The sequence below is a fragment of the Spea bombifrons genome, chromosome 3 (assembly GCF_027358695.1).
Source record: "Spea bombifrons isolate aSpeBom1 chromosome 3, aSpeBom1.2.pri, whole genome shotgun sequence".
In the NCBI taxonomy this organism is placed as follows: Eukaryota; Metazoa; Chordata; class Amphibia; order Anura; family Pelobatidae; genus Spea; species Spea bombifrons.
This window is the reverse complement of record NC_071089.1, coordinates 31,938,660-31,961,785: the sequence shown is the minus strand read 5'-3', so window position 1 is coordinate 31,961,785 and position 23,126 is coordinate 31,938,660. Positions and strand designations below refer to the sequence as shown.

General features: G+C 36.4%; 1 protein-coding gene across 1 annotated transcript in view; it reads right to left on the bottom strand.

Annotated features, from left to right (window-relative positions):
- Positions 1–15,081: 15,081 nt before the first annotated feature.
- Positions 15,082–23,126, bottom strand: part of ADGB (androglobin) — an 83,416-nt gene continuing 75,371 nt past the window's right edge. Inside the window, exons 32-36 of the mRNA XM_053460257.1 lie at positions 19,874–20,038; positions 19,634–19,745; positions 16,100–16,196; positions 15,626–15,809; positions 15,082–15,360 (exon numbers count right to left, since the gene is read on the bottom strand). Of these exons, the coding sequence (XP_053316232.1) occupies positions 15,175–15,360; positions 15,626–15,809; positions 16,100–16,196; positions 19,634–19,745; positions 19,874–20,038 (744 nt within the window). The 3' untranslated portion in view covers positions 15,082–15,174. The remainder of the gene's footprint in view (positions 15,361–15,625; positions 15,810–16,099; positions 16,197–19,633; positions 19,746–19,873; positions 20,039–23,126) is intronic.

Here is a 23,126-nt window from a genome sequence, read left to right as displayed (position 1 = left end):
TGGGTGCGTTTGGTGTGAAAGAACTTAACTGGCCCGCACAGAGCACTGACCTCACTCAACGCCATCGAACACCATTGGGGTGAACTGGAACGGTGATTGAGAGCCAGGTCTTCTCTTCCAACATAAATTCCTGACCCCCCAAATTCTCTACTGGATGAAAAATTCCCACAGAAACAATCCAAAATCTTGTGTAAAGCCTTCCCAGATGAGTGGAAGCTGTTATAGCCGCAAAGGGGGGCCAACTACATATTAATGTTTATGTAGTTAGTTTGATATAGGTGATCACTGTTTAAGGGTTTCTAAGCACCTGCACAATATGCTTTTGAGTATTTTGTGTTACATTACATACTTACACGTTATTTTGCCCATGAAGAATATTTAGTCAGCCCACTGAGAATAACACTTAATAAAGTGAGTATGTTAGTGCCACCCAGGTTGTACCTGATGCCACACTGATGCCAGGGTCTCATGCCAACTCTGATCGTCTTAAAATAAAAATAAGAGAGGGGACATATCCGTGTGACAGACTATGATTAATGCTAGGCTACTATCTAAACCTCACAGTTCAAATTCTGGCTTCTGTATCTTAAAGAGTTCCAATGCTGTCAAGAAGACCTATTGTTAAGGCTAATCCCTTGGCAGTTATAAAAGCTCTACAGCCCAAATGGCAGTGCCACAAAAGTTTTAAATTACCTGTAAATTCATGAAGATACAGTAATGCAGCTCTTTGTCAATGCTAATGTATAGCACCACCTTTGCTCTGTATATATTAGACTCTTACCGTGCATTGAAGCAGACCTTTATTAAATCATAATAAATAAACTGTTTTCCGAGGTCTCATGTTCTATTCCCATGCCCCCCAACATTTCAGCTATCCACATCAGGACACCTTTGTGGCGTGAGGCAAAGGACAGGGGCCAGCACCATAAGAGACAATAATTTTACAGCTCCCTAAACTGGTTCCAGGGGATCAGAGGATCTCCCCAAATGGTCCATGATCCCCACCACCAGCAAAAGTGGGACAGTGTCCTCAAGTCGGCACTGTCCCGTGAAAACTGGGACTGTTGGAAGGGATGCATTCCTGATAAAATGAACTCTAGATTGTGTAGATTATATTTTATAACATCTCATACAGCCCTTACATCAACAATGCTTATTTCATGGACTGCTTTCTTTATCACTGTAGAATACATTTTCTTGTTTGCTATATTATTTTGTATCCTGATATTTATTGGTTTTATTTAAATATTATACTTATATCCAGATAAAAGGATGAACAGCGGCTAAAGAACTGATAGAACACTCACCAGTGATGCAAAAGGTAGATGGAAACAGTGTATGGGGAAATGAAATGAAGGAGTAGAGGGGGAGAGAATAAGATCTCAAGAAAAATGGTGTGAAGAAGAGAGAAAGAGGGAGGAAAGAGACAAAAAATGTCTCAGCACACATGGAAGGGAGTTATCTTCTTCCCACGACCATCTGTTTTTTTCACCCTCGTCATTAGGGGACCGCATAGAGATTGCCATTTTTCTACTTTCTGTAATACACCCAGGTATATTCTGTATTTTTAATGACTAAATCAATTTATGTCACTCTTAAGTTTAATTTACATAATTTTCTCCTATTTTGTCACAGAAATAATTTAAAGAATACCAGAAATACCACAAATGATTTGTACTCTTGCTTTCAGACTAACAAACAAATCAATAACAAAAAAAGAGGAAAATATTTGCATGTGTGTGATTATTATAACTATCCTTATATAGTCATTGTAAATATTTTTATTTTCTAAAAAATATATATAATTTAGTGCATTCATGATCATCTTAGTGAGAATACGATAATATATGGGTATATCTTTAAAGTGAAAAATGTGGGGGGTTTTGTTTGTAGTTAGAAAAGGTTGTCTTAAACGATGACATACAGTATAAATGCATTGTGATCACAGTTAATAATTGGTATCTTAACAGGAATAGGGTCAATACTTGGGCGATTTGGAAAGAATAGTTTAGAAAGCAGAGGTAGTGTGGGAAAATCTTTTACCTGTCAAGGCATCACCAGTTTAAGACGGGATATATGAGATGATCATATCACGCTATTCTGCTGCCAGTCACATCTGGTCTCGGTGGTTATTAAGGTGAAGGCTATTAACACATCCAATTCATGTGTGTCATACAGACAGTTTGTCTTACCTTAGCCTGATATCTCTTTAATTCTCCACTGAGAGAATCACTGAAACGGAGATCTTGGCATACCCTGTAGAAAAAAAAGTTTACCTCAGCTGTTCTCACTGCTTGTGTGACACCTGCATCTTACCGTAGGAGCAGTTGGAAACTAAACTATAAATATTTAATCGGTTGCTGAGACTGTGTTAATGTAATATGACTCAGCTAGTTCAGCGATGGCCCAAGATCTCCCTATATGTTAGTGGTGCTCAACTCCAGGCCTCAATAGCTGCAAACTAAACATTTTCTTGGCCATCCCAGCTTGAGCATAGGCATCATGATTAAAAATGCATTAAACCACATGTTTCAGGCCCACAGAGTATCCTGGCCAGTTTGTGGCCATCAGGGACTGGAGTTGAACATCACTTCTCAATTAGGTTTATTCACCAAACAAGGCATTTTAGGCGGGGTGAGCTGACACATTTTATTTGATAAGGTTAAAGGTACTGGTTCACAAAACATTAATTGTTTCTCTAGTGTGCTAAGCAAGCAAACCTTGGCAGGTCTACATTTTTATTCTTTCCTAACATTTTAATTACATAAAATAAAAACAAACTTTTAAGATGCTTTTTTCATGTCTATGGAAACACCCTATCAGGGGTGCACATGTCAAGTCTGCAGATTAGTGGCATTCCCGATTAATTACATTGGTTGCAAGATATACACTCACTGGCCACTTTATTAGGTACACCTGCTCAATATCTACAATCTCTCATCATGAGTGATTCACAAGACAAAGAGGTTTGATCAGCTGGGCAAGATATAAGCACTGCATCACACTTTTTAATCTGTATTTGGAAATGTAATAAAACTCAAAATTAAGGCATGGGGAAATTTTTGGCAACTTTTACCTTCACAAAAAAACAAAATTAAAGAAACAAAGAAAAAAAGAAATGAAAGAAAAAACATGGTTTAAAACAGACAAGCTGTTTGGGGGCAAAGATGGCACAGACAAGATGTTTGGGGTCAAAGATGGCATGGACAAGATGTTTGGGGGCAAATAGTGCACAGGTAAAATATTTGGAGCAATGGTAAGCTGTTTAGGGGCAAAGATGGTATAGGGAAGCTGTTTGGGGCACAGATGACAGGCAAAATATTTGGGAGGAACAGATACCACAGGTAAACTGTTTGGAAGGCACATACCACACAGACCAGTTTTTAGGGGCACTGACAAGCTGGTTGGGGACATAGATGGCACAGACCAGCTATTTGAGGACATTGATAGTGCAAATTGCAATACATAGCGTGTAAAATGCACTCTACCTTATCTGCAGTCTTTTCCATTACCTTGCTGTGGATCACGTCCACAGGATCCAGTACCAGTGCACAGAGTTCCTCTAGTATTCCATGATGCCTCTGCCAGTCAGGGGTTATCCTCCAGCCCCCTCTAATTGGTGAATAGAATATACAGATGGAGACTGTGTCTGTCCAAGGCCTTAGCAGGTCCCCCAGGAAAGCTGGGCCCCTTACAGTTCTAAGGGTTGCACTCCCCTGATAGTGGCCCTGGTCAGAACTCAGTACTAGGCAGTGGGCACTAGACAGGCATGTTAGTAGATGTGTAAAAGTTTGAAATGGCCTCTTCCACCCTCACCGTGTGTCAAAAAATGAACAAAAAAACATGCTTGGTGATAAACTTAAGGAAATTGTAATGCATTTCCTGTCTATATTTGATATATATATACACTCCCAAAGTCCAGTGCTATTTTTGATGTTACTGATTGCACCTGCTTGTATCTGGTTTCATTCAAGCTAACTATATTGAAACATTTGTACTTCTAATATAAATAAAAAACTCCAACGAGGAGTAACTGGAAAATGTCAGCTTTAAATGTAAAATAGTTTTGTTTGAAAACTCAATAAGGAAAAAAATAATGATGCCTGCTCCTTGGGATGGAGGAGGTAGTGATTTCATTATAAAAAAAGAAAAACCACCTCCTAATCCCCCTACCTCAAAGCATACAACTAATTTGACTTATAGACAAAGACAACCTCTTCAAATCCTTCCCTGCTGTAGACTTTAGAATCTGAACTACATGGGATCTTATTCAATGGTTGGTCTGCTGTGATGAAATGGGATGGGGATTCAGATTCGTACAAATTCGTCCAAATTAAAATTTTAATTCATATGAATGTACAAAAATGAGGAGTGACCCCCAACAAAAAAACGAGCAGTATAAGTCAGTCAGGTAGAACACAGCATCGCTTCATGGTCACTCTTTCCTTTCTCTGGGGCATGGGAGTGTCTTTTAGCCTTGCCCACTTTCCCTCATACCCCCCAAACAATTCAAGGCTAACCCTGTTCATCACGTGGGTAACCATGACAATCTACATGACTAGCTCTGCCCCCTTACAAACCCATACCCCCAAAGAGGGACCTGGGGACTTTCTGACCCCAGGTATGTACATATATAAATACACAACTTTCAAAAAAGTTGAGTAGTTAGTTGAGTTAACTCAACAATTTTAAAAATGAAACAGGGTTCCACAAGACCATTATAAACTAAGGGAGATCTCCCCAACACCCTTGCCCCCTCCTTCCTCTCCACCCATGTTTCAAGAATATCAGAATCTGTTATTATTAATTAATAGTAAATTACTATATAAAGCTAGAAAGCCCTAAATGAGCTAATCTTTTATGGTTCCCTGTTTTATTAATTAAGCCCCCAAAGTGTTCGGATGTCATTGACATATTTCAAGAGCGCTTTCTTTTTGTATGTACCATAACCCTCTTTATAAAGGATAGGCAGGTGGATATATGGCTAGGCCCCTGTCCCGACAAAAGAGCCCAAAAGAGCACTACCCCCCAATTTACTTAATTGCATTTTTTGGGTAAAGAAAAAAAAACAGAACATGCTTGAAACCAACACATAAGCCACAAGTAAACTTCCCCTGATATCTTTCCCTAATGACTATGTAGCTCTGAAAAATGAGTGATGTGGTTCATTTTGTCCTTCCATTGTTTTTGAGTTGTGTTAACATGTAAGATAATGTTTTGGCAGCCATAAAAAATTCTGATTTATAACATTAGCAGTTAAAAGATTTTTTTTTTTTTCCATTTTCTGTAGTCCCAAAAGTTTTCCCAGTCGAAAATGCATTTTGGAAGGATGGCATTTTTCATTTTCCGGACCATTAAATCCAGCACTTGAAGCTGTGCTGAGTCAGAGGCAGACATAGATAGGGAGTCTGACAGGTGATTTCCTACGACTGCATTTATAAACAGTTGCCAAAAATGTAAATATGGATGACAACTGGATAAAAAAAAAATCACATCGATGTTCAATGTTTTTATAAGTCCACAAATTTTAGTTTTTTTTCTTCACCTTTTCTACAGTAGAAAAATTGTTTATAACATGTGCATGATCTGTTCCTTAAAGAGTTAAATAACACTCAATTTCATTGTTATATCCATAAATTATATCCATAAATTAATACAAAAGGTGTAGTAATAAAAATATTTATTAGGACAGAGGTATTAACGTATTTAGCTTCAGTGCTGCCATGGGTCCTCTGTGGCCACTGTCTTTGCTGATTGCCAGTGCTTTGCTACTTAAGGACACTCGGCTCCGGGCTAATAAGTTTACCAGAGACTGATTGTGCCCTCAATTCTATAAAGATGTAAATATAAATGTGGTATTCTTAAAAACTAGACTATACTGACTAGCAAACCCTAGTGAGAAGATGGATAGAAAAAGAAGGCTGGCTACTGTGCGTTTCACAAATTCCCCCGGGAGCTAATTAAGTGTACTGAATTGTGACTACTATATTTTCTTGGTTAACTTGTTGATCTACATATCCATACATATGGCGGACTGACCATCATGGAAATTGTCTTTCAAAACAGAAATATCTCTACTCTTTCTGGCAAGTTCACTATGAGATGAGTAGGGTTGAACAAAAGAAACATGCACCACACAGTTCTTTGGTAACTTGTAGGTTCTGCTTGCTGGTCACAGCATATACCATGTTTCCTGAAGTGATCAATGAGTCATGATGTTAGAAGTAATTACCTGACACAAATAGCATAACAAGGCCAATTACCAAGGGAACATGAAGGTGAAGCTCCTAATTCTGGAAATGAAGGAAGCCTTATTTCAACATATTCCTTCATACAACTCACATGCAGTGATATAGCACAGAATACTGGGGTCCTGGTGAGCTCTGTGGAAATTCCTGCTCCTCCGTGTATGTATATTAGATCCAAAAAATTGCTTTGGATAATTTTTCCATTTCAAAACAAAATTTGCAATATTTTCAGTGGTTGACATTCCGGTCGCCATCTGGACTCAAATTTAAGCAAGATTTACTTCAAGCTGCATCATCTTTTTTAGGATGCTCTGTGGCAGCTGTGTCTCTGTGACACTTTACATTTCTATAGAACTGAGGGAGAGACACAGTTCCCTCACAACATCTTAAACAAGGGATGCAGATAATAAGGTAACATACCCGTTTTTCTTTTTCGTTCTTTTTTTCTTCCTCCCTTTCTCTCTCTCTACCTCTCTCGCTACCATTTTTCATCTCTCTCCCTCTCTTATGTATCTTCCTTTCTTTCTTCTCTTCCCCCTTTCTTTCTCTTTCTTGTTTGATTCTCTCGCTCTTTCTTCCCTCGTAACCCTCTTTTTCTCCCTTTTTTTTCACTTCCTCTTTTTTCTATCTCCTATTGTCTCTCTTCAGCCTTCCCCTCTTTAACTCACCAATAATGATCTAACCTCGATTCTTTTAATTATTTATTTTCCTCACCTCACTGATATCATTAGTGTCAGATACCATTAATGCCACCAACAATGGGCACACCTTAGCAAGAATCATTTGGGGCCCTTGTAAAACTGGAGTCTCCATGGAACCATAGGGGCTAACTAAACACTAAAATCTACAAACGCTAAAATCTACAGTTTAATAAAGGCATTGTGCACCATTAATGTATTGGGGGAGGGGTATTATAATTTATGGTGCTTTTTGATAAATTAATTGTTTTTTAATTATCTATATAATTGTTATATTACAGTCATTAGTTAAACATATAATATTCAGTTAACCCAAATAAAATGAAACCAATATATTAATGCTATATCTAAGTTAATAAATTAGTGTATTGTAATAATATTTACAGCAATAAAATCTTTGGTTTGCTTTTTTGTCTTGCCTTGTGTAAGCTTGAAACACCTTGCATACAGTTAGGTCCGTAAATATTTGGACGCTGGCACAAGTTTTGTTATTTCGGCTGTTTACCAAAATAGATTCAAGTTACAGTTAAATAATGATCTAAAGCATACCACACCATCTGTAAAACATGATGGTGCCAGTGTGATGGCATGGGCATGCCTGGCTTCCAATGGCACTGGATTAATAGTGTTTATTGATGATGTGAAAGAAGCAGTCGGATGAAGTCTGAAGTGTATAGGGGTATACTGTATGATCAGATACGGTCTAATTCAGCAAAGTTGATTGGACGGCACTTCACTTTAAAGATAAATAACACAAAACATACTGTGAAAGCAACCCATTAGTTTTAACGCAAAGAAGCAGAATATTCTGCAATGGCCAAGTCAATCACCTGATCTCAAGCCGATCGAGCATGGATTTTACTTTCTGACAACAAAACTTAAAGCAGAAAGATCCACAAACAACTGAAGACAGCTGCAGTAAAGGCCTGACAAAGCATCACAAGGGAGGAAATCAAGCATTTGGTGATGTCCATGCCTTCTAGACTAAAAGCAGTCATTGCCTGCAAATGATTATTGACACAGGTATTAAAAATGAACATTTTATTTATGATTGCGTTGAGCTGTCCAACTTCTAAACGTTTTTATTTTTATACAACCCCTTGTATTAAAGCTGAAAGTCTACACTTTAATTGCGTCTGGGTTGTTTCATTTCAAATCAATTGTGGTGGCATACAGAGCCAAAATTATGTCAGTGTCCAAATATTTCTGGAATTAACTGGATGTACAGTTAGACGGCTTACCAGTATAGGTTATATTTGATTCTTATGTTTGGAATCACAAAAAAATCTACAACCCATCACAGGAGAGTGGAGTATTCACCTAGCCTGTTCTAGGAAATGTAGCTGTTTACTACCTTTCCAATGAAGATAAATTGTGATGTAGGACATCTGGAACTCACTGGTCTTGTGAAAATTACTGATTTAGCTTAGGATCTTCCACTGTATAGCACATATCTGCCTATACTTTCTTTTGGCTCTACTCAGTAAAGAGTTTAAAAAAAAAAAAGGTTAATTTAAGTTAAATAAGTCAATTTAGGATTAACTTTACGGAGCAGTACAGTTTTACAAGTGTTATATAGAAAAATGATAAATACAAAATGCAAAATAAATATAAATAAATAAAAAATATGAAATAGAGATCCCTAGGACCCCCATTAACCATTCCCACTCTTAAAATAAACCTCTAGGAAGGAATAGGGCTCAAATATACCCCCATAAATACATCCTATAGAAGGCACATACCCAACCCTGTGCCTCACACTTCCGTCCAATAGCTTGGGGTTAAGGTGCTAGAAACCTCTTTTGGAGAGATGCTCCCCCCATGCCTATCCTCTGGGATGGAGGGGAAGTTTTGAAATACGGTAAAAGCAAATAAAGTCTAAAACCATCAGTGACACTTCTGCAGTATTGCACGTTTCAAGCTGGTATGTAGTTTTATTGAAGAAATGCACTTGATAGACTATCCCTACATGTGCCATTTGATTACCAATACAGTCAGCGTTCAAGATGCATATTACAACCTGGTTCGTTGGCAGAACAAAGGATTCCAGAACAAACTCCATTTTGAGGTATCATAGGAAATGGAGGAACATGTTCATGAAATATCCTGCTCTGTTGGAAAAAAATAAATATAGATACTTAAAATTTATCATTAAATACAAATATAAACCACAACGATAAATGGTTTTCAGTATTGGATTTTATTATTTTTTTATCAGTCCAACTTGCCCCATGCCCCATTTTATCAAATATACCCAAACTCACTGAAATAACACATCTTCTCACTTTTATTTGAAAACCTCTTTGAAGCAGGCCAATTCATTCTCCCCCATCAAAACACCCTGAGGCATTTCAAATGCTGTATTTGGGGTTGTTTGGCAGTTAACGCCACATTTGGGTGGAGTGCATTTTTCAATTTAGAATTTTACCATCTGGTCAACCTGACCCCCATGTCCTATTTGGGACATTTTTGAACCAGGCCAATTCAACTAACTCATTAAATCAGATTTTTTTTTTCAACTGAACACCCCAGGGTATTTAAAATGGTATATATTTGTATTTTTATATTTTATATATATAGTTGTTGTTATTTTTAGGTATTTTAAGTATTTCCATACACCATCCAGCCTTTGTCAAAGTTTGTCATTTTTGTGTGTTTGTTTTTCACTCACAGTGCACTTTAGGTATACGTCAATGTCAAACAACCCTCCAATATGTGTTCAGCAACATCCCCTACAGTAATACCATCCATTCATTGGGTTGTTTGGGGGCTAAAAGGTCACATTTGAGAGGTGCGTTTTTTTCATTCTGACACCTTGTCAGTTTGAACCTGGCCAGTTCCATTTGCCCCATTAAACCATACATTTTTTTAACCTAGACACCCTATTGGTATTTGAAATGCTATTTTTACTCTTTCCATGCCAGGATTTCTGAGAACATACAGCAGTAACTTTGTTTTACATTTTGTTGGAACTGGATTCCGCTGATGGTGACATCACTGCGTACATGTTTTTAAATGTTACCAAATGTTTATTTATTTTTCCTTCAATTGTATTAATTTACTTGATCTTCCTTACTATACAGTTTAGCAAATAAAACTCATTTTCCTCTACCGTTATATATAAATAGACAAGTTTATTGCAGAGACACAATATAAATGCGCTACCAGCCTCAATAATGCATTAAATAATTATATAGATTAAGCAAATGCACATAAAATACTAGCCCTGTTATGTTATGATGCAAAATAATACCGACTATTGGCTTTTTAAATTCTTATGAAATTGTAGTTATTTTATAGTATCTGTTTTACCAAAATATGGAGATTTACCATAGTAAGAATCTTCATTAGCACACTAAGATATCTTTGTTGTTGTTGTGACCTGCCATCATGTAGTATTGTGTAAATTGTAGTTATCAAAATAATGAATGCATCCATTTACTGCGACTCATCTGCTGGAGGTATTTTTTCCTGACATCTTTTGCTTACTCTGTAAACCATACATTTAGTTTTTATCTTTTACAGCGGGAAATTGATAGCCTGGAGCTACTTTAGTTTACATTGATAAGAAATCGTAAAATCTATTCCAAACCTTTTATGAGTATTTTCTTGTGCTGCTTCCGTTCCATATAATATTTTCCTCCATGGGAGATAAGCAGGAAACACTGTAATGGGTTATTTAATGCTTGTAGAACTGGAATAGGCTATTCACTGGATACTATGCCCAGAAGTGGAGATCATCAATTCTTACTTTCTCTGAGGCCTAGGCACAGTGATATTATTGACTAGGCAAACATGGCTTCTGTTTTGGTCCATGGCAAGCAATACAGTGCTGTGCATTCTCTTTGTAGTTCGATATGCTGGAACAAGCTAGTAGCCTATCCTTGGGCTATGGAATCTTAAGTCTGTACCTTTATATTATATGACTATAGACAAAGTATTTTTGTTTTACAACGTGCAAACTACACTTTAAGTTCAGTAGATTTTTCTTGCTGGAAATCTTGGCTCAGATAAGAGAAAAATCATATTTTTTTTGTAAAAAAAACACAAAAGAAATACAGTGACAAAGTGTTTGTTACGTAAGTACGTGAATTAGAATGAATGCCCTTATGGTTCAATCTGCAGCATAATTCATAAGTGTTTTTACAGAATCCATACTTGGAGTTGTAAAATTATGAAGAAGAGCTAAAGAACAAACAGAAAAAGCACCTTTTGTTTACAGTATTTACAGTTACACTTATAGTTACTGTATAGTATAGTTATAGTCAGTATAAAAGAAAAAGTTACAGCTGGGAAAATACATATTAAGTTCTCTCAGCCTAAAATGACACCACAAATGCCATATGAATGATATTACAAATCACATATGGAATGATATGGCAAATGCCCTCATCAGCGGGATTACTGGTTGCTTGTCATTAGAGAACAGGATCAAGCTGTCATTGACAGCCTACTAAAGAAGAACTCAGTGCTTATTCTTCAAAAATGGAAAACAAAAAAAGTGCTTACTTGAAGTTGCAGTTTTACAGTTGCCCTCCTCCTTTGTGTTGAGCAGCCAATCAACACCTCCCACCTCCAGAACTGGCTGAAATAATCCTGGAGCTGACTGGCAGTAAGTGTATCACTAACAGGGAGAAGTGTTCAGCTGAACACATTTCCTGTATGGTGGTGGTTGGGGACAGGCAAAAGGGGCAGAATCTCCATGCACTTGCAAGGCACACAATGGAAATGTAGAGATACCTCTCAGCTGTCATGTGCAACAAATTATGATTTTGTCCAGCAAGGAAAATGAAAATGTAGCTAATCTAAAATTATTTCTTTGCAATGTTCTATACATTACTGTTGTGGCATTTGCATGGAAATAACCTTTAGACATAATATTCTGCAATATATTTATGCTTTTCCTAAATATTTCTTAGGCTCCGCATAATATTTCACATAATATTCCATTTTCTCTATAAATTCCCTTTGTACAACAGAAATAACCAATTTAAATATATTTACCGATACCCAACAATACATTTAATTCTTTAAAAAATATTAATTTAAATTTCCAACTAATAATAATCTATACAATTGTTCATATTCCATTTATGCTCATCTATAAATTAGTTTTGTTTCATCGGCATAGTATTAAAAAAAAATCTCTCAAATGTCAGTACCCATTGTAATTTCCCAGTTTTCTTTAAATAACATTTCATAAAAACAACATGCTTCCTGAGAGATAAGAAATTTCTTTCTACATTGCAGCAATGCACTTCTGTGCAGACTCGGTCCTTATCAGTCAGAATTCACTCGCCTTCATTAGCCTTCATTCCTCACACACATTACAAGAGGGGGACTTTTTATTTTCTTTTGCCCAAATTAGAAAGGCTTGTAGATTGTTATGGGAAATAGCTCATTGTGTACTGCGTCCTTACATCTCCTGCTGGCACATTAGCAGTGTGTTTCTTTTGCTGATTAAAAATTAAGGTCCAATCATGTTTAAACAGTGTTTTCAAACTATAAATTGGTTTGGTGATTAGCAGACACACTAAGAGTTCATTCGCATGCAGGTAGTGTTATGAATTTACATACAGGGTGGGCAGGAGGGGCATTTTCTCAAGAAGCGGGATATGAGTGCATCATAATATTTAGTGTATAAATGTATATGTGTGTGCAGTGCCCTCTTCTGGATTGTTACTTTAACACACCCCCATGGATAAAAAGGTCTGCACAATGTGTATTATTTCTATTATTTCTTTATTTTTTACACTAAAACCACTGTTAAGCATTCAAGGTTGCCAAATGCTAATACATTTACTGATGGGCAAATCTGTTACAATAATTTTGCTAGTCAATAAACATTTGATGTGGATTGTATTACCTGAAATCCTTTTCAGTCTTACATTCTGTAAAATGTTAACATTTCAGTGCTTGTCCACCCTATGTGCAATGGATACGTGTTCTGCATGTGATCACAAAATACAAATCGCAAATCTATTAAATGCCATATACTGTAAAACCTTGACACTTACGGATACTCAAAAGTACAAATTACAATGTCCTCTAATGTGAATTGGAAAATGTATCTCTACATTAAGCGTGTTTATTATGCATGAGGATATTATATTATATATATTATTATACCTTAGATATTGCTTTGTCCTCCATTAGACCAACTATAGTGCAACAGCACCTTGACCCTTCAAGTGGATTTGTAACCTTTGCCAAATTTTTCATTCTGCAGTTCAAGAAACCTTACTAAAAATTGAAAAACATATAAGTATTACAAAACCGCCTTATGTGTACATCATGGCCGGAGCCGTCTTACCCCTTAGCGATCTCTCTACTTTTTGTTTCTGATTGCTTTTGATTGGTTCAGGCAGCATTCAGGACGCAAAACTGATCAGAAGTTATGTTGGCCACTATTCGACTGAGATTTCAGCTACCTTTACATCAAAATAGTTACATCAAATAAAAAACAAAAGCTACATAAATGTAGTTATGCTAAAAGTTGTTCTGCTATTCCCACAATATTATAGTTACATGCAAGATGTTTATATGTCCTTCTTATCTGTATACAGGAGACAGGCTGTATTCTCAATTGTATATATATTGATAAATTAGATTTAATGCAGTTTATTTATGTTTTGGTTGAAAAAACTGACATAACTTACTGATCAAAGCACTTATAATATATAACCAAAATAGTATAATGTGTAATGGTGGAGAACTGCCCTCCTACAGAAACTCCCACAGAGACAAGCATACAGTATTCACAAAAACAAGAAAAATTTGAGAAATTTATTCAATATCATATAAAGTTCTAACGTGCACAGCAAGGTAGGTTTTCATCAAGACCAAAAAATTTACAAAAAAAGCCTCTAGAAAGAAATTCTGCAAAGTACCTTTATATTTCCAATTTAACCAGTAAGATTTGGCTATTTTAACCATACAATATATTAGTTAAATTCATAAACAGACTTTCGTCAGCCTTATGGTCTTCATTTAAGATTCTGATAATATTGTACACACTGTATAAACCAAAAAATGTTCCTTGTTAGACACGTTGGCAATATATAGAACCGCTGCATAACCCAAGAAGGTATGATTATCTCTGTCATCTAGTTTTATTAAAATATATATGGTTGTGCTATGGATTTTCCTTCTTGCGCTTTGTTTCCAAGCTCTAGGCAACATGATCAATCATCCACACAGCTATATTGATTCTCTACCTGCTCAGATCCCTCATATGTTTGTGAATGTAATCACTTGACATTTGGCTTTGATTCATAGACCATGAACATTCTGCACTCTTCTTGTTATTAGTTTTCTCCCATTTCATGTTATTGCTTCTTTTCCCTTGTGTATACTGTTAAGATGATACAGGTAGGAGTGTCTTAGTGGTGCATTTGTTATATTACTGTATATATATATATATATATATATATATATATATATATACATATATTGGATTGTTTGTTTCTATATTGTCCATCTGTATACATGACAATTGCCTACTTTCTGTGAAGATCCCTGAATGTTCCTAAAGCACTGTTATTAACTGTTATTGACAGCCAATCTTCAACTATTTTATTTGTCTTTGGTATATTCAAGGGTATATTTCCTGTAAACCAACAAGGTAAGAAGCGCGTGTGCTAGTTTTATTATGATAGCTAATGAGAAGTAAGTGGGTATAGGAGACACTTCTTTTTGAATTCTCAGCCCATTTAACCAGTATGATTACATTTTTGACATGGAATATGTCAAGTGTGTCTTTTGTTCCTTGCTGTTTCCTGTAGTTTATAGTGATTACATAACTTTTCTTTTAATATAACCAGTTTCTGCATCATCTGAGTTGTTCTTTTAAGCACCATTTCCTTCCCCTAAGATGTGGAAGCACTTGGTGAGTATGTTTTATTTTAAGGTTGCTATGATGTGGTAAGTGGGTATAAGTGCCATTTATTTTTTTAAAAATAAGCCCAGTTGGTGCATTAACTACCCATTTAAGGCACTTGAAGCGAAATTGGGAAAAAAATGTTTTTCTTTTTAGAAAGGGTGGTAAAGTATGGCAAAGTCAGGAAAAATATAACAGCTAAACACATGATAACCTAAAACTATCTATAAAACATAACAAAAAAAGATTGAGTTATGGAAACATTGTGCTTTATTCTTTTAACATTTTAACAATAATTTCCTTTCAATATCTACAGAACACATTTTGGAGAATTGAAAAGTTAAAGTTTCTATTTTGTTTTCCCAGAACGCTTTGCACTTTTCCTTTTTGGTGACGGACTTTTCTTCTGTTCAACTTGAAGAGACGTTTCTTGGGCTGCCAATGCCTCTTGCTTTGTTTTCTCAGCTTCTAGCAACTTATTTTTGTACGATTCTCGAGCACTGAGAATTTGTTCACGGGCATTGTCTAGTGATAACTGTGACACAAAAAAACATTAAATTAAAGAATGCTAAATAGATTTTAAACATATCCAGAGGTGTTTTTTTTATACTTTACTTGTGTGTGTTTTAGGCTTTGTTAAGATTATCTTTACAAAATAGTCTACAAAATAGTCTATAAAAACAGGAAGATATATTACTTAAAATAAATTAATTTATATATACTTATATCACAAGCCAGTTCACTGACGTAGCACTTTCTGACTTACAGAAAGAACCTTTTTACTCAAAGCCATTTGTTACCTGTAAGTCTTCATACATTTGTAGAACCTTCTTTTTAAGCACATTCCGTGCATTTTGGTCCATCTCTTTTCGCTTTAAAACGTCTTCTCTTAGTTGCCTAAAGCTTTGAATTTCTTCTGCCTTTTGTAAGGCTTGTTGTTGGATTACAGCCTCATCTCTTAATAATGGTTTTTCTCTTGTTTTTCTATACAGAACCACAAAATCAGCATTATAAACACACTGGTTGCTATAAAAAACACACCACATTTTTGACATCCCATCTGATGTGGGTTCCGTCTTCTATGATGATGGTTAAGGGGACAGTTTAATGTCCTTGATTCCCCATCATATAAGAATGCATAGTACTCTGTGACTGCATATAATGGCTGGAGTGTCCCTTTTATTAGAACACATGGACTTGGTATTATGATCAACATAATAAGTTATACCAAGGGCTGCGTAAGCCTTCCCACTACATTGGAAAATTGTGCTTACCTAAGGAAAGGTGTCAGGTCCAGTGGCTCCACGTCTTTTTTTGTTTGCAGGCTTGGTTCTGTTGACTGGATTTCTAAAACTCTTGCAGAAGTTGACGCTGCATGTCATACAATATAAAAAAGTAAAGGTATTGATCGCAATGTGTTTCTTATGCATGATCATCCAAAAACACTGTTAAGCACTAAACTTTTACAGAATGTACCAATTTTAGATAAAATAATGATCCTTGTTAACATACACCAATTAGCCATAACATTATGACCACCTGCCTAATATTGTGTAGGTCCCCCATTTGCCGCCAAAACAGCCCTGACCCATCGAGGCATGGACTCCACTAGACCTCTGAAGGTGCCCTGTGGTATCTGAGCATCCTGGTGTCATGTGTTCTCCAGGTAAGCGACGCACCTGGCCATCCAAGGCAATGTAAAAGAAAACATGATTCATCAGACCAGGCCACCTTCTTCAATTACTCCGTGGTCCAGTTAGTATGCTCACGTGCCCATTGTAGGCGGTTTAAGCAGTGGACAGGGGTTACCCTCGGCACCCTGATTAGTCTACAGGTACTGACACCTTTCTATCAGAACCAGCATGAATGTTTGTCAGCATTTTGAGCTACAGTAGCGTGTTTGTTGGATTTGACCGCATGGGCCAACCTGCACCCCCCCAGGTGCATCAATAAGCATTGGCCACCCATGTCTCCTGTTCACAGATTTTTCCTTCCTTGGACCACTTTTGATAAGTACTGACCACTGCAGACCGGGAACACCCCACCAAAAAGCTCCAGTTTTGGAGAAGCTCTGACCCAGTCGTCTAGTCATCACAATTTGGCCCTTTTCAATGTCGCTCAGATCCTTACGCTTGACCATTTTTCCTGCTCCTGACTTTGAGGACGAAATGTTCACTTGGTGCCAGAAATATTCCACCCACTGACAGGTGCCACGATAACAAGATTATCAGTGTTATTCACTTCACCTGTCAGTGGTCATAATGTTATGGCTAATCGGTGTATTTAGGTTCAATAAAATCAAAGTAATTTGTTTAGGCAGATGTACTATTGTGCTCAGTAGTATACTGTAGCTCCCATTTACCTTGGGTTTTGATTGTCTAACATCCCTCAATCATATGTTTTATGATTCCTTCATAATTTTCCATCACAAGAACTGAATATGTATTGTTCTAATTGTAGTACAAAAGTACAGTATGTTCTGAAGACTAGACTAATGGAGGAAATCAATTTGACACCAGCTGGAGGAAAGTCATCCTGTTCACATTTACTTTTTAGTTGTTTATTCCTTGCGGATCACGTGTACAAGTTCTAGCGTAGGCAAAGCAGTGCTAAAATAATTGAGTGCCAGGGGCTTTCCCAACAATCAGCTCTTAACAATGTGCCTACTTTGAAAGGTTTAACTTGAATTATTTGCTGTTCCTCTAGTGAATTGCTTATTTTGAAGGTTTATCTCAAGAAAGTTTCCACCACTGATTTAGCCTTGGAACTGAAAATAACAAAAAGGCTTCTAGAAAAGCATGATTATTTATAGAAATGGAAAAAATGGTTCCCCTTGCAGTGAAACATTTTCCTGGGGATATCTAAAAACAAAATCAATAAAAACTTTAATGTTCTCGCACCACATTTATGTTTTTAAATATATATTTTTTTATTTTTATTCTCCACTTACTGTTCTTCTTCAGCACTTTGTACTTAATTAATGTACGAATAAATGATCAAAAACAAACATTTTTAAAAATCTTTTTTTTTTTCACAAAGTGACTGAAAATTTATTTTAAATTATCCATGCCGTGACTTAGTCTTTGCTAATCTTTAGGCTGTTGCCCTGTAACAAATCCCATTGATTTCTTACCAGCCTTCAAAGCTCTTAGGCTAAGAAAAGCTGCTTATACCAGCAGTGCAATATAAACCATGAAAATGTACTTTCTTGTTACAGTAATTCACATTTTTCCTGCACTTTACTCAATTGAAGTCACAAAACAACATCTTGTATTTAAAGTTTGAAAAAGAGAGTTTCTGGGTTTTTTTTTTTTTTTTTAACTATTCACTGACATGTATTATGTTACTCAATTGCTTAATTGCTCTAAAGGGAAACTTTAAACACAATATGCACTTTAAGACGTATGATAGCTTCCTCACCCTTTCCTCACCCCAGTTCTTAGGCTTGCAGGACATGTTTTCAGCCAAACACACCTCATGCTCATAAAAGCTCATGTGCTCTATATTCACTGCCCACCATCTCCAGCGCTGGCTTGTACAGGAGTCTGGGAGGATCTAATTAGACCTTCTGTGCCCATGCACAGAAAACAATCAAACAATTCCAAAGGGGAAGGAAAACAATCGTATTGATTCCCAAGTGTAAGTGTCTAGTGTATGGGACACTAGTCTTTCCATTTAATGTGATAGATGACAATTGACATTTTACTTTTCTTTTCTCCATGATAGTTATTTTCAACCTCTTTGTGACACAGGATGTACTATTACGTTCTCTAAAACATGCTCTAGATGACCGAGGATGTAATAGTACGTCCTATGCTTTTTCCCTGCCGGTACATGGGAGATCAGGGAGCCAGGTAGCTTCTTGCTAACTGATTGCTGGTTACACCGAAATAATGGGAAAAGCCTGAACAGCGGTTGTCAGTCCTAATACTACCAGAAAAAAATAAATAAAAAAAAAAAAGGTTCCCAGAGTGGCTGTTCAGATCCTCCTGAGACCTCTGATAAACTTCTCCAGCAGGTTGATCACAGGTACTGCGATAAACAATTCAGGGCAATGAATCCCTGCTGGCTGATCACTTTGTGATCGGCAGCAGTTGGGATAATAGTGAAAAGAGAGGGAAACAGTGTTTCTCCCACCTCAAAAAATACATTTTAAGAATGGCTAAGACATATATATAAAAATAAAAATAAATAATTAAACAGACTCCAGACTTTGACATCATAAGGGGCACTGCCCAGTTCCTAGTGAGGTCACTGAGAGATCTCCATTAAAAAAGTGTAAAAAGTAAAAACAAATAAACCAAAAAATAAATAAAATTTAAAGAATTTTTGTAAAAAAAATAAATAATGGGTGCCAAAATAGCTGGAGCCCCTCCAACTACAAACTTAACAACATTTTTTAAAGTACAAAAATATAACAGTGTGGTATGTAAGGGAGAATTTAGTTAAAAAAAAAACTATACAGGGGATGTCTTTTTTATCAGTGGGACCTAACTTGTGGAAGAAATCCTAAGCAAAAAAATCTTGATTTATGTTTCTTTTTCTTTTTACATTTTTAGATACTAAACGAAAGAATATATATGAAAAAAATCAGCATACAGCGAAAGCTTCATCTGTCCTTGAAAAAGCAACATATAATTTGTGTGGGTACACTAAACATGGAGAAGGGGAATCGTGAGTAAAAAATAGATGTGCTAATGACAGAAGCATTAAGACCCATGTGTCGCAAAGGGGTTTATTATTGCCTAATAGCATTGGAGAAATGATGGGTTATATAACCAAGCAGAACAGAATACAATTCTTCTTACTTTCTGCTACGTCCAGAACCTGGCTCTCTCTGAGAATTGTCTTTTCTGTGGAATCTTCGATGGACACTTTTTGCACATACTTGTTGATGTACTGCAAACGTGACTGCAAAGCCTAAAATTAAAACTCTGTGTTAGAAATAGTTTTAGGTTTGTGTTTCATTTTCTGAAGAAGCCTTCCAAATTATTGTATTAATGTTAATGGATTTTGATTTTTGCCGATACCTTCTTTGATAGAGTTACCTTAACAGCTCTCCCTGGTTCTGCCAACTCCCATGCTTGTTTCATGGCTCTGATCTCATCTATACGTTCTGTATCTTTCTTCACTTCTATTGTGTCTGCTTCACTAGTTTTGCTGACCAGCCTTAGATTCCAGAATGGTTTGTTTAAATCCATCAGCTGTTGAGCCTAGATTTGTGGAGAATGCAATTTCAATCAATTTACACACACATTATATATATATATATATATATATATATATATATATGAAGATGACCAGCAAAATAAAATCATCTCCTACTGCCTTTCACCACTACAATTTATTGTAAGCTTGCGAGCAGGGCTCTCTCCACCTAATGTATCGGTTTGTCTTAGTCTGTCAATTCTCGTCTTGTCATACGCCTTGAATATATGTATTGTATTGAGCGCAGCGTAAACTGTTGGCGCTATATAAATAAAAGATAATAATAATAATTATGAACACTGCTGCCTGAACCCTTAATAATTCTGTACCCTCTATATCTCTTCTCTCATATCTCATATCCAAATACTCTCCTTAACGCCCAGTCTCTCTTCCCACTCACGTATTCAGGATTTCACATGCTGTATGAATTCTCCGTAATTTCCCAACCCTTCCCGTCAGACTTTCTCTTATGTACTCTAGTTTTAAAGGCCTACCTAAGAACCTCCCTATCGAAAGCATACAATTTTCGCTCTTAATAGCATCCTCCATGCCCACCCGTGTTTTCAACTTATCTACATCATGAAAATAGAGAAAGCTTACTGTAACCTAGGACTCTGCCACACTAATTTACTTATCCCATTGCTTGATCTGCTGCCCAACTTTGTCAGTCTACTACCCGGGATTGCAATAGAATGGTGACCAAATGTGTCTTTCATCCAAAAAATTATTCCTGCACAGTATGGTACATCAAAGTAGGCTTTGCTTCTAATGTCCAAGGAATCATCTTTTTCGAAAACATATATATTTTAACTTTTATATAATAAAATCCGCTTAGATATGTTTAAATAATGAACGTGATGAATCCTTGATTACAAGTCATCTGGGCTGAGTGGTGGCTCAACATGTTTTCAAGAAAAAATAAAAGGGACTACAAAATTAATAAAAGGAATGGAGCACTATAGTTATGAAGAAAGGTTAACTAATTTAAATCTGTTTAGTTTAGAAAAACGTCGCCTCAGAGGGGATATGATAACGTTATATAAATATATTCGGGGCCAATACAAACCATTGTGTGGAAATCTATTCATACCCAGGACTATGCATAGGACACGTGGTCATGCATTTAGACTGGAAGAAAGGAGATTTAGACTTAAGCAGAGGAAAGGGTTTTTTACAGTAAGGACAATAAGGATGTGGAATTCTCTGCCTGCAGAGGTAGTTTTATCAGAGTCTGTACTGACGTTTAAACTGCAACTGGATGGATACCTGGAAAAACATAATATTCGGGGGATATAATCTTTAATTATGAGGAAACAGCTTATTGATCCAAGGAGAAATCTGACTGTCATTTTGGGGTCAAGAAGGATTTTTTTTCCCTGGTTAGTGCAAAATTGGAAAGAGCCAAACTGGGGGTTTTTTTTGCCTTCTTTTGGATCAACAGCAACAAATTAACAGATATAGGAAAGGCTGAACTTGATGGACGCATGTCTTTTTTCAGCCTATATAACTATGTAACTATGACTAAATTAAGAAAAAATAATGAAATCTATTTTAATAAATTGTCTATACAAATGTATTTTGCTTCCTGAAAGCTTAATGAGAGGTTCTGTAATCCTTGGTTACCCTGTGGCAGGACTGGTCTTTCTATATCCCCAGCTTTATCCCAAACTTCTGTTACATGAGTGTTTGGGTTATTATAGAAACACACAGTCAAAGCAATTCTGATAAATGCCTTGTTTTAATGTTTAAATCTTAAGCAATTATACAAATAGGAAGAAAGGAGAAATAAAGGGTGCTAGATATATTTGTTCAGGTATACATATATTTGTGAAAATGCTTATTTTAACGGTGGAGCACTTAAATTATAATTAATTAACTATATAAAATATTAATTAACATGATTTAGTTATCATGTAGTGTTGACTTATGCTATGTAAACACTTGATGGCAGCAGAGACCAGGAAATACGGATACAATTATTTAGTACCAAAGTAAACCCCGTTAACAGTATAATTCAAATTTAGAATCCAAAAGCATTTGTCCTTTATTAATGTGTAAACATAAAATAGGATTACATATTAAGGATAACTTGCTTTAGGGAATTGTAGCTAATACTGAATCAATAACAAGCTGTTCTGTATCTATAAAGATGCCTTTTTGAAGGCATATTGTCATCCAAATCACTTCATAGTTACTGTCCTCTTAAAAGTGAGCAATGATATCCAGAGTTGCCTGGAGAGAGGCGAGCTTACCGGAGCGGTTTTCCTAGACTTTACAAAAGCCTTCGATACGGTTGATCATGATCTTCTGCTAAACAAGCTTAAATGCTCTGGTATAAATGAGCAGTCGCTCGGCTGGTTTCGTTCCTACCTATCTGGTTAAATATGTGTCCGTTTCTGACACTTCTTCTTCTGAGTTGCTGATTAAGGGCAAAGTGCCTCAAGGAATGATCCTACGGCCCCTGCTGTTCTCGCTATTTATACATGATTTACCCTCTGTGTGTGCAATCTGGCAAATGTGCACATGTATGCTGATGATACAATCATTTATACGAGCTCGACAAGTGGAAACCGTGCTACAGGGTCAGTTTTCTAAGGCTGAAAAGTGGATAGCTAGCAACAAACTAAACATCAAGACCAAATTGTGTTATAACCTGACCCTAGTAAATCCCTATAAATATCATGGTATGTGGCTAGATCCCAATTTGTCTTTTCGTCTCCATGTTGACAAGCTATCATCAAAACTGTGTTCGAGGATTGAATCTAGCCTAGATCCCCTCTGTAAGGAAACGTACTGTGCAGCAAATCTTAATGCCGGTCTTAGACTATGGGTATGTAGTTTACAGTTCCGCACCACAGTTTACTCTGGTTAATGTGAAACTCTATGGACTTGGTCTCAATGTGTTTTTTTCTGGTTAAACACTTTCTAAATAAATAAATCTGCAAAATAGACTCAAGCGTATTTCGTATGCAAATCAGCATGCACATTCTTCAAATATGGTGTTAGAAAAGCGAATCAGGAAGCATACATAAGTACCAGGAAGAAAGCAGGAAGTGTACTTCCATACAATGTGGCAGAAGTGCTAAATACGTG